The sequence below is a fragment of the Gopherus flavomarginatus genome, chromosome 4 (assembly GCF_025201925.1).
Source record: "Gopherus flavomarginatus isolate rGopFla2 chromosome 4, rGopFla2.mat.asm, whole genome shotgun sequence".
Lineage (NCBI taxonomy): Eukaryota > Metazoa > Chordata > Testudines > Testudinidae > Gopherus > Gopherus flavomarginatus.
In genome coordinates this window covers 172,655,832-172,672,000 of record NC_066620.1, presented here as the reverse complement: position 1 = coordinate 172,672,000, position 16,169 = coordinate 172,655,832, and the positions used below count along the sequence as shown (strand labels likewise).

Here is a 16,169-nt window from a genome sequence, read left to right as displayed (position 1 = left end):
CAGATGTTTTCCTTTCGCCAGCTTCAGTTGGTGAATTATCATCACTTCTGGGCATCACTATCTGGATGCATTAAGTTGCTTCTGTCAGTAATGAAGGCCAAAATGTTCACTGTCAAACCTGATCTTTAATTGTAATTTGTCTTTTCAGCACATTAGAAATCTAACTTTGCATACTAGCTGACTAAGCCTTTTTGACTTCAGAGTCTGCTTTGGTGCAGAGGATTTTTTTTCAGTCAGAGTAAGGGTAAAAAGGATTGCATGAAACTTTTTGCTATGACTTGTTTTTCCCCCCATTTAAAAAAATGTTCAGTGTTCTGAACTCAAAGCATTTTGTCTCCTAGGCCCAACGTAGTCATGTGAACACATGTCCAGTAAAACTTGAAACAGTGTCAATTTTTAATCAACATATTTTATTGCACTGTAGCTTTTCCAGAATTTTTCTAATATAACTTTCTGCTCTCATAAAGTTCAGTTGACTACCCCATTACTGTTATAATAGATATTCAAAAAACAAAATTCTGATATTATTTATTTATCTAGTTATTTTAAGAAGGAATTCCATACATTATTACTTTTCATCTTAAAGTTCTCGTCAAACTTTTCTGGCAGTTCCCTAGTACTGAGTATTGCCAACGTGCTCTTTTGTAAAACCTGATTCAGTTTCAGAGGGGTAGCCATGTTAGTCTGGATCTGTAAAAGCAGACATGCATCTGACGAAATGGGTATTCACCCACGAAAGCTCATGCTCCAAAACGTCTGTTAGTCTATAAAGTGCCACAGGACTCTTTGCTGCTTTTACTGATTCAGTCTGTAATTCTGCAAGCCTGATGAACATCTGTAGTAAACATTTTGAGAACACTATTTTCCATTCAGTTCTTCAATCTTAACATTTAGCTTTCTTTCTCTTCTTTTTAAAAAAAAAAAAAACTTTTTGAACTTTTATCTTGTCTTAAGTGTTATGATCAACTAATATATTCTGTCTGTTTGTAGAGTGCTGCATAAGCGTATGGTGATAAACAAATATATTAAAAAATTTGAGATGTATCCTTCAGCCAACTAATTGTGAAGTTTGAGATGATTACGGCCTCACACTTGTCCGTACTTTCAGCAACAGAAAAACTAACACATGTGATGAACTTTCAGCTAAATAATTATTTTATTCATAACTAAGTAGCCATATGGAACATCTATCCAAAACATACCAGATTCTTGTAGTAGTCACGTAAGATACATAATTTATTATTGGACATATAAGAACTAGGGCTGTTAAGTGATTTAGAAAATCATGATTAATCGTGCGATTAAAAAAACTAATCACGATAAATCATGCTGTTAATAATAGAATACCATTTATTTAAATTTTTTGGATGTTTTCTACATTTTCAAATATTGATTTCAGTTGCAATACAGAATACAGAGTGTACAGTGCTCACGTTATATTTATTTTTTATTACAAATATTTGTGCTGTAAAAAACAAAATAAATAGTATTTTTCAATTCATCTCATACAAGTACTGTAATGCAATCTCTTTATCTTGAAAGTTGAACTTACAAATGTAGAATTATGTACCAAAAAAAAAACTGCATTCAAAAACAAAACAGTGTAAATCTTTAAAGCCTACAAGTCCACTCAGTCCTCCTTCTTGTTCGGCCAGTCATTTATACAAACAAATTTGTTTACATTTGCAGGCGATAATGCTGCCCACTTCTTGTTTACGATGTCACCTGAAAGTGAGAACAGAAATTTGCATAACACTGTTGTAGCCAGCGTTGCAAGATTTTTACATGCCAGGTGTGCTAAAGATTCATATGTCCTTTCATCTTCAACCATCATTCCAGAGGACATGAGTCCATGCTGATAACAGGTTCTGCCCAATAATGATCCAAAGCAGTGCAGACTGATGCATGTTCACTTTCATCATCTGGGTCACATGCTACCAGCAGAAGTTGATTTTCCTTTTTAATGGCTTCGGATTCTGTAGTTTCTGTATTGGAGTGTTGCTCTTTTAAGGCTTCTGAAAGCGTGCGCCACACCTCATCCCTCTCAGATTTTGGAAGGCACTTCAGATTCTTAAACGTTTGGTCGAGTGCTGTAGCTATCTTTAGAAATCTCACACTGGTACTTTCTTTGCATTTTGTCAGATCTGCAATTAAAGTGTTCTTAAAATGAACAACATGTGCTGGGTCATCATCCGAGACTGCTATAATATGAAATACATGGCAGAATGTGAGTAAAACAGAGCAGGAGACATACTATCTTCCCCCTAGGAGTTCAGTCAAAATTTAATTAACACATTAATTTTTTTAACGAGCGTCACCAGCATGGAAGCATTTCCTCTGGAATGATGGCCGAAGCATAAAGGGGCTGTTTACATAAACATAAAGGAATGTTTAGCATATCTGGCACATAAATACCTTTCAATGCCAGCTACAAAAGTGCCATGCGAATGCCTGTTCTCACTTTCAGGTGACATTGTAAATACGAAGCTGGAAGCATTATTTCCTGCAAATGTAAACAAACTTGTTTGTATAAATGACTTGACTGAACAAGAAGTGGGACTGAGTGGACTTGTAGACTCTAAAGTTTCACATTCTTTTGTTTTTGAGTGCAGTTATGTAACAAAAAAAAATCTACATTTGTAAGTTGCACTATCACAATAAAGAGATTGCATTACAGTACTTGTATGAGGTGAATTAAAAAATACTATTTCTTTTGTTTATCTTTTTTATAGTCCAAATATTTGTAATCAAAATAATTTAAAGTAAGCACTGTACATTTTATTCTGTGTTGTAATTGAAATCAATGTATTTGAAAATGTAGAAAAACATCCCAAGATAGTTAATACATTTCAATTCGTATTCTATTAACTGTACGATTAAAACTGCGATTAATTGCAGTTAATTTTTTTTAGTTGTGATTAATTTTTTTAGTTAATCAGGTGAGTTAACTGCAATTAATTGACAGCCCATGTAAGGATATATGAAAAATTATGAAGATAGACATATTTGTCATTCGCTTGAGCCCTCAAGCCACAAAATAGAAGAAAAGTATATGTTCTGAAAAGACCATTCTACCATTTGCCAGGCAATAGCCTAAGAATTGTTTTGTTCAAAAATTAATATAACATGGTTTGAGGGCACTGGGAATCAATATAGAAAAACTCCTAAAATTAGTATTATAAAACATCCAATTTATGATATGTACATATTCATGTCAAAATTAAGAAGATAATGTTGACATTTCTTTTTCAATTTAGCAGCTTTGATTGGAATTTATTGTATGGAAAACAAACTTTTGATAAGCACAACTCTAATTGAAGGCAATAGATTTATTATGTTGAAGAATTATTTCCCATGTGAATGAAATTTTACTTCCATATAGTTAAAACATAGTTCTCGAGAAATTCAACATGCTTTCATAACTGTAAAACAAAATTCTTTACAAGAGCCCCTGTCATTGTCTCAGAACCCGTACGTGTCTAGGGACTTGGTTAATTCTTTGCTGAAAATTTGTGTTCAGTGGTAGTCGTGAGTAAGGCTACATTTTAGTCACAAGTATTTTTAGTAAAAGTCAGGGATAGATCACGGACAGTAAACAAAAATTTATGGTCCGTGACCTGTCCATGACTTGTACTATATACCTCTGGCTGAATCTTGAGGGGAGGTTAGGGAGTGCTGTGGGTGTTTGGAGGGGGCAGCCCAGGGGGCGCTGCGGGTGCTCAGGGGGCGCCATGGTGCTCAGGGGGGTGGCCCGGGACCCCGCTGGTGGTGGGAGAGTGGGTTGATTGGCAGGGCTGGCAGGTTTCCTACCTGGCTCCTCACAGCTCCCCGGAAGCGGCGACATGTCCCTCCCTTGGCTTCTGTGCACTGCCCCCACCCCCAGGCGTTGGCTCCGCAGCTCCCATTGGCCGAGACGGGGAAGGGATTCAGACACCTGTAGCCCCCCAAATCATGGCACACACACAGGAGCACAGGGAATGGGGCTCAGACACCCCCAGAGAAGCAAGGTCCTCATATCTCAGCAGGGAGAGGGGCTGTGACCCTCCTAAATGGTCCTGGCACACACACAAAGGTAGTGAGTGGGGCTCAGACCCACCCAGTTCCTGCCCTACACTCAGAAGGTGAGAATGTAGGTGTGAGGTAGCCCTGCCCCTTTTCTCCCCCTGCTACTCCCTTTCCTGTGTCCCTCACCTCGTCCACCCCTCTCCTATTGAGGTAGGCACAACCCCACTGACTCCTGTTCCTCCCATTCTCCCATCTATAAAATGCCCCTCCCCTTCCAGCAAGTATTTGCATGTCTAATTTTTTTTTGCAAAAATACTTTGATTACACTCACCATCAGAGACAGATTTTCAGCAATATGCCTTCTGCTTGAGGTGGGACTTAAACTGACACTCATTGGATGTGCCAGTTTCAGAAGGAGTACTGCTTATCTTGAGCCATCCAGTTGATATGAAACTTTCAGCACTAAATCCCGTTGGCTCCTCTGTCTGTGTATGCTCAGTGTAATCTGTTTGGTGCAACGCCAAACGTTGCAAAAGTTGAAGTGCCTAATTAAATAACTAAACTCTTTGGCTAATAATATTTTAAAGGCTAATGGATAGCATGCACTCTATTGGAATTGCTCACAAGCACTTGAGACCCTCGTGTGATTATGTCAGCCCTGGTTTGATCTGTATCTGCACAAAAATTTGCTGCCAGAACATGTCAGTTTTAAGAAAAGCTATTTGATTCCAGGGCTATGTCTTGAGAATTCCTTGTTTAAATAGCTCCAAATTTGGATCACTGACCAAACCCCACACCCCCATGAGGCACACAAAATTTAAAGGCAATCTGAGTAACCATGCAGATTTTAGAGTACTTAGAAGAGTCAAACTTTAAACATAAAGGTGGTTTTAATCTTAACTATAGCAGAGTTGGTGCAGGCTCCTTATCTCTGTCATACTGCATCACATCCAACCCGAATCACAGACTGAAAGTTCTTCCTATTTGTTGGTTATTCATTGCCTCTTGTGACATGAGTGAGCGGTCTCAGTCAAGTTTCTCGGGGACATCACATCACTGCCTGGAGCAGTCAGTGCAAACAAGTGGTGGTTACACAAAGCTATCTTCTCCCGCATCTCTAAAGTTGGTATCTCCTGATAAGGGATGAGAGAGTTTGGTGGACCAGTGTGGGGAAGCTTGCACTGCTAGTTACCTGTTTATTTTTAATAATCTCTGTTAGACTCCAACGTTGTCATTGGTACTTCAATGAACACTAAATTCATATTTGCATCTTTATATACTCTGCCTGGAGTTTTTAACACAAGCAGATGGTATTTATCTGGGGATTCTAGATTAAATAAAGTGTGAAGTAGTAGCGTCTAACAATGATAAACACTGAATAAAAATAGCAAGTGACATAAAGATAGACTCTGTGTTAAAGGAGCCAAAGGAAATCCTGAGAATTACTGACAGCTCTATAGCAGTTCCAAACATAGTCTGAAAGGTTTTGTGTTGTTTTATAGTTACTACAGCATTTTGATCAATATAACCTGAGAGGATTAAACCAGTTTGACATCCTTTGAGGGAAAATTGTGCCTTTCTTATGCCTTAAATTTTTGGTACAATCTAATAAAATGGTAGGTAAGTAACCCAGTGAGAATAATTTCCTGGATTTTTCAAAAGCATTTAGATTAAATCCCTCAGAAGATGATTAATGAAGATTGAATTGCTATGGATTAATTGTCAATATCTTGTGAATTAAAAGATGGCTAACAGATAGGAAATAGTCATAGTGAGGAAGTAATAGTGGGTTAGCCAGAGTGCAGCGGCAATAAAAAGAAATCAGAGATATAGAAAATAATCCTCATCAGGAGCACTGTCCAAATTTTATTTCACCTTTTATGTCTTAAGCTCCAAAGAAAGGTAATAGAGATAGCTAGAGATATGATGTAAGACTCTGAAATTAGATGTACTAACCTGTTAAAGAGAAGAATGAGAGGGGCTTCAATAGCTAACTGGAATGATGATGGTCATAGTGAGAAATGATCGCGTCACATCACTTCAACCGGTCCCTTAATATAAGAGCAAAGGGACACTTAACAAAAATTAAAGAACAATGAATTTAGAGCAGAGGAAGTAAAGAAGACACTACCATTCTTTATGCTGCATATTGTCAGCATGTGGAATTCAGTGCTGCAGAAAGTAATTGACCTGAGTATGTGGCTGACTTTTAAATATGACTGGATAACTAGATGCCATGAATAACCCCTGAATTTGTACAAGCTAAAATAAAAATAATGCTCATATTTCCTGGTGTAAACTTTCCACTTGAAAGATGTGGGAGGAATTTTCATTTATGAAACTTTTAGCTTGAATGGCAGTTTTGCTATATTTTACCATATCATGACTTTTTTTAAAAACAAAAAACATGGTTTTACCCTGAGAAGGTATTAGAGAATATTTATTTAAAATTAACAGAGTTTTAACCTGGGGTAGGTAAAAAGATAATATTAAAGTTTAAGTGAAAATATGCTGTGTTTATTTTATATAGTAATAGAGACATAATGGTAGAACCATATAAAGATTAATTCTGGCAACCTGGGAGCCCCTGTAGGAATTGGTGGTTAATGAAAATGCTGGTACTATTAACAAGGAACTATTAACATGCATACATTTAAGTACATGCTTTAAGTTTTTGCCAGTCAGGATCATAACAAAAGTAATGTGTTGTGGTAATGTTCATGTGCTTAAGTCTTTCAGCAGTGAAACAATGAATAATGTGCTTCTATTTGGTCATATGAAAATAATCTAATAAAATACTTTCCCAATAATATCAATTTCTGGAGAGTGCATATACCCTGTAGTAGTTTTTTCTATAGAAAATCCATTCAGATTAGTGGAAGAAATCAGGCTATTCTGGGCATGTTTGATGTTTGTCACAGTTTATGGAGCTAGTTGCTGCACCTTTGGCTCCTTACTGGTCTCTTGAGGGCACACACTTCACCTCCCCCTCCGTCCCCTCACCCCCCTCCAGATGTGAAGCCTCATACCTTTACCTGTCTTGGGTGGAATTTAGCAATTATCACACTCTTAGATTAGGACCTGAGCTAAGGTACCCTGCACATCAACCATTGTTATGCTGCAGGTCTGACTGAGTTTGGGCACCTGTGGTTCTTCCCTTTGGTGGTAGTCTGCTGCCTTCTCAAATGTGTTTTGTTTTGTAGTAGGAGCCACACATTTGGGAAAAAGGATTTTAAAGCAATAGTCTACATGCATCTATAGACTCATAGACTCTAGGACTGGAAGGGACCTCGAGAGGTCATCGAGTCCAGTCCCCTGCCCTCATGGCAGGACCAAATACTGTCTAGGCCATCCCTAATAGACATTTATCTAACCTACTCTTAAATATCTCCAGAGATGGAGATTCCACAACTTCCCTAGGCAATCTATTCCAGTGTTTAACTACCCTGACAGTTAGGAACTTTTTCCTAATGTCCAACCTAAATCTCCCTTGGTGCAGTTTAAGCCCATTGCTTCTTGTTCTATCATTGGAGGCTAAGGTGAACAAGTTTTCTCCCTCCTCCTGATGACACCCTTTTAGATACCTGAAAACTGCTATCATGTCCCCTCTCAGTCTTCTCTTTTCCAAACTAAACAAATCCAATTCCTTCAGCCTTCCTTCATAGGTCATGTTCTCAAGACCGTTAATCATTCTTGTTGCTCTTCTCTGGACCCTCTCCAATTTCTCCACATCTTTCTTGAAATGTGGTGCCCAGAACTGGACACAATACTCCAGTTGAGGCCTAACCAGCGCAGAGTAAAGCGGAAGAATGACTTCTCGTGTCTTGTTTACAACACACCTGTTAATGCATCCCAGAATCACGTTTGCTTTTTTTGCAACAGTATCACACTGTTGACTCATATTAAGCTTGTGGTCCACTATGACCCCTAGATCTCTTTCTGCCATACTCCTTCCTAGACAGTCTCTTCCCATTCTGTATGTGTGAAACTGATTGTTCCTTCCTAAGTGGAGCACTTTGCATTTATCTTTATTGAACTTCATCCTGTTTACCTCAGACCATTTCTCCAATTTGTCCAGATCATTTTGAATTTTGACCCAGTCCTCCAAAGCAGTTGCAATCCCTCCCAGTTTGGTATCGTCCGCAAACTTAATAAGCGTACTTTCTATGCCAACATCTAAATCGTTGATGAAGATATTGAACAGAACCGGTCCCAAAACAGACCCCTGCGGAACCCCACTTGTTATACCTTTCCAGCAGGATTGGGAGCCATTAACAACTACTCTCTGAGTACGGTTATCCAGCCAGTTATGCACCCACCTTATAGTAGCCCCATCTAAATTGTACTTTCCTAGTTTATCTATAAGAATATCATGCAAGACTGTATCAAATGCCTTACTAAAGTCTAGGTATATCACATCCACAGCTTCTCCCTTATCCACAAGGCTTGTTATCCTATCAAAGAACGCTATCAGATTAGTTTGACACGATTTGTTCTTTACAAATCCATGCTGGCTATTCCCTATCACCTTACCACCTTCCAAGTGTTTGCAGATGATTTCTTTGATTACCTGCTCCATTATCTTCCCTGGCACAGAAGTTAAACTAACTGGTCTGTAGTTTCCTGGGTTGTTTTTATTTCCCTTTTTATAGATGGGCACTATATTTGCCCCCTTCCAGTCTTCTGGAATCTCCCCCGTCTCCCATGATTTCCCAAAGATAATAGCTAGCGGCTCAGATACCTCTTCTATTAACTCCTTGAGTATTCTAGGATGCATTTCATCAGGCCCTGGTGACTTGCAGGCATCTAACTTTTCTAAGTGATTTTTTACTTGCTCTTTCCTTATTTTCTCTTCTAAACCTACCCTCTTCCCGTAAGCATTCACTATATTAGACATTCCTTCAGACTTCTCAGTGAAGACCGAAACAAAGAAGTCATTAAGCATCTCTGCCATTTCCAAGTCTCCCGTTACTGTTTCCCCCTCCTCATTGAGCAGTGGGCCTACCCTGTCCTTAGTCTTCCTCTTGCTTCTAATGTATTAATAAAAAGTCTTCTTGTTTCCGTTTATTCCCATAGCTAGTTTGAGTTCATTTTGTGCCTTTGCTTTTCTAATCTTGCCTCTGCATTCCTGTGTTATTTGCCTATATTCATCCTTCGTGATCTGACCTAGTTTCCATTTTTTATATGACGCCTTTTTATTTTGTAGGTCACGCAAGATCTCAAGGGTAAGCCAAGGTGATCTTTTGCCACATTTTCTAGCTTTCCTAACCATCGGAATAACTTGCTTTTGGGCCCTTAATAGCGTCCCTTTGAAAAACTGCCAACTTTCCTCAGTTGTTTTTCCCCTCAGTCTTAATTCCCATGGGACCTTGCCTATCAGCTCTCTGAGCTTACCAAAATCCACCTTCCTGAAATCCATTGTCTCTATTCTGCTGTACTCCCTTCTACCCTTCCTTAGAATTGCAAATTCTATGATTTCATGATCACTTTCATCCAAGCTTCCTTCTACTTTCAAATTCTCAACAAGTTCCTCCCTATTTGTTAAAATCAAGTCTAGAACAGCTTCCCCCCTAGTAGCTTTTTCAACTTTCTGAAATAAAAAGTTGTCTGCAATGCAGTCCAGGAACTTATTGGATAGTCTGTGCCCCGTGGTGTTATTTTCCCAACATATATCTGGATAGTTGAAGTCCCCCATCACCACCAAATCTTGGGCTTTGGATGATTTTGTTAGTTGTTTGAAAAAAGCCTCATCCACCTCTTCCGCCTGATTAGGTGGCCTGTAGTAGACTCCCAGCATGACATCACCTGTGTTTTTTACCCCTTTTAGCCTAACCCAGAGACTCTCCACCCTTCCGTCTCCTATGTCCATCTCCACCTCAGTCCAAGTGTGTACATTTTTAATATATAAGGCAACACCTCCTCCCTTTTTCCCCTGTCTATCCTTCCTGAGCAAACTATACCCATCCACACCAACATTCCAGTCGTATGTATTATCCCACCAAGTTTCAGTAATGCCAATAATGTCATAGTTGTATTTATTTATTAGCACTTCCAGTTCTTCCTGCTTATTACCCATACTTCTTGCATTTGTATATAGGCATCTAAGATACTGGTTTGATCTTGCCTCCCAGCTTTGCCCTGACCCTCCTTCCTCTCTGCCATTATAGCCCGTGCTCCCTCCTGTTTCCAACCCATCTCCCAGGTCTTGTGGGCTTTGCTCACCTGTCCCCGTTGAACCTAGTTTAAAGCCCTCCTTACTAGGTTAGCCAGTCTGTGCGCAAATAAGGCCTTTTCCCTCTTCGAAAGGTGAACGCCATCTGTTCCTAGCAGTCCTTCCTCAAATAGCATCCCGTGGTCGAGGAAGCCAAAGCCCTCCTGGCTACACCATCTTCGCAGCCAGGCATTCACCTGCACCGCAGCCAGGCATTCACCTCTATCTTATCTAAAGGCTTATAATCCTCTAATGATAATCTAGGCAGGCCTGACTTCTTTAGGCACCCCAACAGGATCTTGTGTGTATCTGGTTCCTCTGAATAACAACTGATCCTGTCTTCAGGGAGTGTCTCTTTTCAACCTTGCCAGAGTTCTTCTGTGTTCCTGGGCCTTTTCTGGAGCTGGTCAAAATCAGTTTTGTAGGTTCGCTGGAGGAGAGGTAGAGACATCAAGCTAACAGTTCTGGCATTGTCCCTGAATGATGTTTGCTAAGAGGTGGCAATCTTGAGCTATTCTTTTCCTTCCTGCCTGTTTTTTTCCAAACAGCCTTCTATTGAGCTAAACTAGTATATTCACACAGTAGGTATCCCAGTAATCTGCCCAACATACAGTATTCATATGTTATTACAGAGCAGCTTCAAATCTTCTAGTATCTCTACACTAGAGGAGAGTATTTACTGTATATGTTCAGTCTATCTGACAGAATGGAAGGGGTTTATTCAGTGAACAAGGCCCTGTAAATATTACTGTTCTCTGTCAAATATTGTCTTGTTTCAACTAAAGAATTTGCATTAGCCCTTTCAACTGTCTGATCTCCTGTGCTAATAGCACTATAGAAAAACAAAGTGTACCACTTACCTTTTTAGAATAGCAAAAGCTAATTATTTGACAGCCTCCATCTCTAGATCTGCATGTGTTGGGAACCTCGATCTACATGTAATTTCCTGAAGAGATCCTGTAATTCAGAAATTTCTAATTACCTGTTTTCTTTAGCCTTAAGAGATTAACAATTTCATGATGGATTTCTTTTAATCAAGTAATTGTTCCCTGGATTGTCAGACAGAATGTCCACTTCCCCACAATGCTACTTCCCTGTACAAGGTCGCTGCCTTTCAACAGCCAACATTGCAATGGAGTGTCATTTTTCACTAGAACCAGCAGTGAAAGGGTTTTCTGTCAACTGGATTCAAGATGGTTACAGATGTGAATCTGAGAGATACACTGGCACTCAGAATTAATGTTTGATTTACTTATTGGTTGCTAATTTTGGATATAAAACAGTAAAAAGCAGTGAGGTAGTGTGTCTTACTTTACAAATCAAATCCATTAATAATGATTTGAGTCTAAAGGTTCAGTCTAGATTAACAATTGTAGTGAAAAACATTATAAAATAACTAACAGATGACGCTTGCAGTTTGGACAAGAGCTTTATTGACATGACTTGTCGCCATAACAGGCAGGGCTTATATACCACAACTTTCAATATTCTATTGCCAAAAGGATACATTTTTAATTTTATTTCTATTAATAAAATCTGCTTCAAGTCAGATTTCAACCTCCTGTGATGTCATGTTCAGTGTTTTCCAAACATTGCCAAAGTTCTTCAAGGTTAAAGGGGAAATCCGGATCTGATATTGATATATATTGTAGTATATAGGAAGGAACTGGTTACAGTGTTGTAAATAGTTTGGGAGCTCTCTAGTAGCCCTCCATCTTCAATCGCATTAGAACCCTCAGAGCAGCAGTGAACATACGTACCTAGGTCTTTTGGTTTTACGTAGCTAATAAACACAGTTATGTGGAATGCCAACTTTGCCAGTGTGGTTTCCCATATTCATTTCAGTTGTACTGAAAGCAAGGATGCAACAATTGGCATTGAGGATGTGATGATCCTCATCCAGGTATACAGGTTAACTGGAGCAAATGAAACACCTTTGTTGTGCCAATGCTGAAAAAGAATGGGGCTGTCCTTATCTGTGAGCATTTCAAGTATTGCATTCCCAGTATTGCATTCAAGCCAGTATTCTTTACCTAGAATAGAGAATATGTTTGCCTCAGTAACTGGTGCTGTGCTATTGAAGATCAGTCTAGCCCGAGCCTATCTAAAAATGGGGATTGAAGACAGTGAGAAGAAGTACCTCACAATTAACACATAGAAAGTCTTATTTCAATATAACAGGGTAGTGTTTGGAATAGTCAGCACCCACTTTTTAGTAGCAAGACCCGTATCAGGAATTAGGGTGTTCCAAGTGCTCAGTGTTATTTGGCTGATTAACTGGTCACAGGATCTAGTGATGCACACCACGTTGAGAACCTCCCAAAGGTACTTGCAAGGCTGGCTGAGTACGGTCTTAAAGCAACTAAGAGAAAACGTGAATTTTTCTAAGATTCAGTAGCATGTAGTGGCCACATCATTGACAAAGATGGTTTCCATAAATTCAAAGAAAAAGTTGAAACTATCCTTAAGGCACCTGTAATGCAAAATGTGTCAGTCACATTCCTTTCTGAGGATGGTCATTTATTAGCATAAGTTCCTACCTCACGCAGCAACGGTGTTACACCCCCTGAATGAATTATGACCCAACGGACAGAAATGGCTTTGGTCCGTACAGTGCAACGGGGCTTTTGATGAAGCCAAGAAGTTCATATAATTTGAAATGGTTCCTACACACTTAAAGGCATATTTTCTATTAATTTAGCTTGTGACGCTTCCTTGTATGGAATAGGAGCAGTAATTTCATGTGTAATGGAAGATCATACTGAAAAAGCCTATTGTCTTTGCTTCTAGATCTCTTACCTCAGCAGAATGTAACAATACTCAAATTGATAGAGAAGGGCTGAGTTTAGTCTGGGGAGTTAAAAAGTTTCACCAGTATCTCTATAGGAAACAATGTACTTTTATTACAGATCATCAACTGCTAATTTCAGTTTTTAGAAAAGGAGAACTGGCAATCACTGCAGCACAGTGACAGAAATGGGCAACATTCTTGGATGCTCACTGTTCCAATAGTAAGTTCAGTGGTACCAGCCAACATGGTAATTCAGATTGACTATCACATCTGCCATTAGAAGTGGCAGGAAAGGATAATGAAGTGGAGGCACAGAGAGTAAGTATGTTCTATATGGCACAAATTGAGCCCTTGCCAGTAACAAATGCCATGATACAATGTGAAATTTAAAATGATCCAGTGCTGGCTAAAGTTCATGACATTACAATTAGTGGATGGACTCAGGCACGCGAATAACTGTGTCCAGTTTTCTTAGCTTGAAAAGATTGCATAATATGTAACACTAGAGTGGTTATTCCTATTTAGCCAAAGTTTCACAAACTACAAGAATTACCCAAAGTACAGCTGGGAATTGCAAAAGTGAAAGTCCTGGCCAGGAGTTTTGTGTGCTAGCCTGGGATTGATACACAAATAATGAAAATGGCAAAACAGTGTCAGGGTTATCAGCAAACTCAGTACATGCTCCATTGCATCCTTTGGAGTGTCCAGCTACCCTGTGGCAACAAGTCCTTGCAGACTGTTTGAACCATTTATGGGACATATGTGTTTGGTTGCAATAGATGCTCATTTTAAATGTCCTGGAGTATTCTGTATGAATTGAGCTAGTTTAGTGAAAGTGTTAAAACTTTTGTTTTCAAGGACAGGAATTCCTGAACAGGCTGTAAGTGACAATGGAACTCAGTTCACATAGAAAGAGTTCCAGTTGTTTGTCAGAAGAAAAGGTATCAAACATGTTGACGTTGCACTCCATATGTTTTATGGAAATATGCTTATGAGTGTGAATATGATGTAACTGGAATTTGCTATATTCAAAAAGTCTCTTGTAAGGTATCATAATAAAGGTTATAACCTACTGAATATATTCCTCCTATTTGTATGTATGTAGCATTCTTGTATCTGAAGCTAGAAATATGAAGTATAACTCTGAGGCCCTATTGTAAATATAGTAAGTGTGGGCCATTGATGGTGGTTTAAAATCTTGATGGCTCACATTGACTAGGACAATTGGTTGTAAATGTGGGTAATGATACTGAAATCCATCTTAAAACTGGTACTTTTCCATTTAGAAGGAGGGGGGGACCCAGAGAGACAAAAAATTCCCACCTTGTGCCAAAGCTATAAAAGGATGTGGAACAGAACAAAGGGGGCTGCAGTCATGAGAAAGCCCCTGTTTTCCACATAAGATGTCTGTTCGGAACTAACAAGGACTGTACTGGGGGAAAGGGCTGGGCCCAGATTAGGAAGGAGTCTCGTCTGTGAAAGAAGCTTATTGGAACAACTCTGAAGGTTAGATATTGTCTGTAATCCAGTTTCTTAATTTATTAGGCTTAGACTTGCGTGGTTTTGCTTTATTTTGCTTGATGACTTACTTTTGTTCTGTTATTACTTGAAACCACTTAAATCCTACTTTTTATACATAATAAAATCACTTTTGTTTATTAATGAACCCAGAGTAAGTGATTAATACCTGGGGGAACAAACGGCTATGCATATCTATCAGTGTTAGTACCATTATATAAGGCACTGGTGAGACCTCATCTGGAATACTGTATGCAGTTCTGGTCTCTCATGTTTAAGAAGGATGAATTCAAACTGGAACAGGTTCAGAGACGGGCTACTAGGATGATCCGAGGAATGGAAAACCTGCCTTATGAAAGGAGACTCAAAGAGCTTGGCTTATTTAGCCTAGCCAAAAGAAGGCTGAGGGGGGATATGCTTGCTCTTTATAAATATATCAGAGGGATTAATATTAGGGCGGGAGAGGAATTATTTAAGCTTAGTACCAATGTAGACACAAGAACAAATGGCTATAAACTGGACACTAGGAAGTTTAGACTTGAAATTAGACGAAGGTTTCTAACCATTAGAGGAGTGAAGTTCTGGAACAGCCTTCAGGGGAGTAGTGGGGGCAAAAGACATATCTGGCTTTAAGAATAAGCTTGGTAAGTTTATGGAAAGGATGGTATGATGGGATAGCTTAATTTTGGCAATTGATCTTTGATTATCAGCAGATAAGTATGCCTAGTGGTCTGTGATGGGATGTTGGATGGGATGGGATCTGAGTTACTGCAGAGAATTCTTTCCTGAGTGCTGGCTGGTGAGTCTTGCTCACATGCTCAGGGTTTAGCTGATCGCCATGTTTGGGGTCGGGAAGGAATTTTCCTCCGGGGCAGATTGGCAGAGGCCCTGGAGGTTTTTTGCCTTCCTCTGCAGCGTGGGGCATGGGTCACTTGCTGGTGGATTCTCGGCAGCTTGAGGTCTTCAAACCACAATTTGAAGACTTCAATAACTCAGACATAGGTTAGGAGTTTGTCATAGAAGTGGATGGGTAGGGTTCTGTGGCCTGCTTTGTGCAGGAGGTCAGACTAGATGATCGTATTGGTCCCTTCTGACCCTAAAGTCTATGAGTGTTATAGAAGGCAGACAATTTATGAGTTTACCCAGTATAAGCTTTATACAGAGTAAAACGGATTTATTTGGGGTTTGGATCCCATTGGGAACTGGGTGTCTGGTGCTGGAGATAGGTGACCTGCTGAGCAGTTTTTGGTTAAAGTCTTCAGCTTTGGAGGCGTGGACCAGACCTGGGTCTGTGTTGCAGCAGGCTAGCATGTCTAGCTCAGCAAGGCAGGGTTCTGGAGTCCCAAGCTGGCAGGGAAAATGGGCTCAGAGGTAATTCCAACATGTCAGGTGACAATCCCAAGTGGGTCTCTGTGACCAAACCCATCACACGTCACCTTGTATTTTTACCATCCTGCCACAAAGGGATCAGTGGAAAGATGTATTCAGATATTTAAGCAAGTGATTCATGTTACAACCCTGCATAAAGGTAGCTTGCAAACAGGTTTGTAGGTTTTCCATTGACCTATAGGAATTCAGTACATGCTACTACAAATCAGGGGCCAACCACGTTTATGGGTCATAATCTAAAATCTCACCTAGACT

At 39.5% G+C, this 16,169-nt stretch overlaps 1 protein-coding gene across 4 annotated transcripts in view; it reads left to right on the top strand.

Annotated features, from left to right (window-relative positions):
• Window positions 1-16,169, top strand: part of AGPAT5 (1-acylglycerol-3-phosphate O-acyltransferase 5) — a 126,972-nt gene that overhangs the window by 95,119 nt on the left and 15,684 nt on the right. Inside the window, exon 7 of one of the 4 annotated variants that reach the window (XM_050950932.1) lies at window positions 1,690-2,648. The exons of the other annotated variants lie outside the window; for them this stretch is intronic. Coding sequence (XP_050806889.1) covers window positions 1,690-1,859 — 170 coding nt within the window. The 3' untranslated portion in view covers window positions 1,860-2,648. Of the gene's footprint in view, window positions 1-1,689; window positions 2,649-16,169 lie in introns of those variants that run through there. 4 annotated transcript variants of the gene reach the window in all.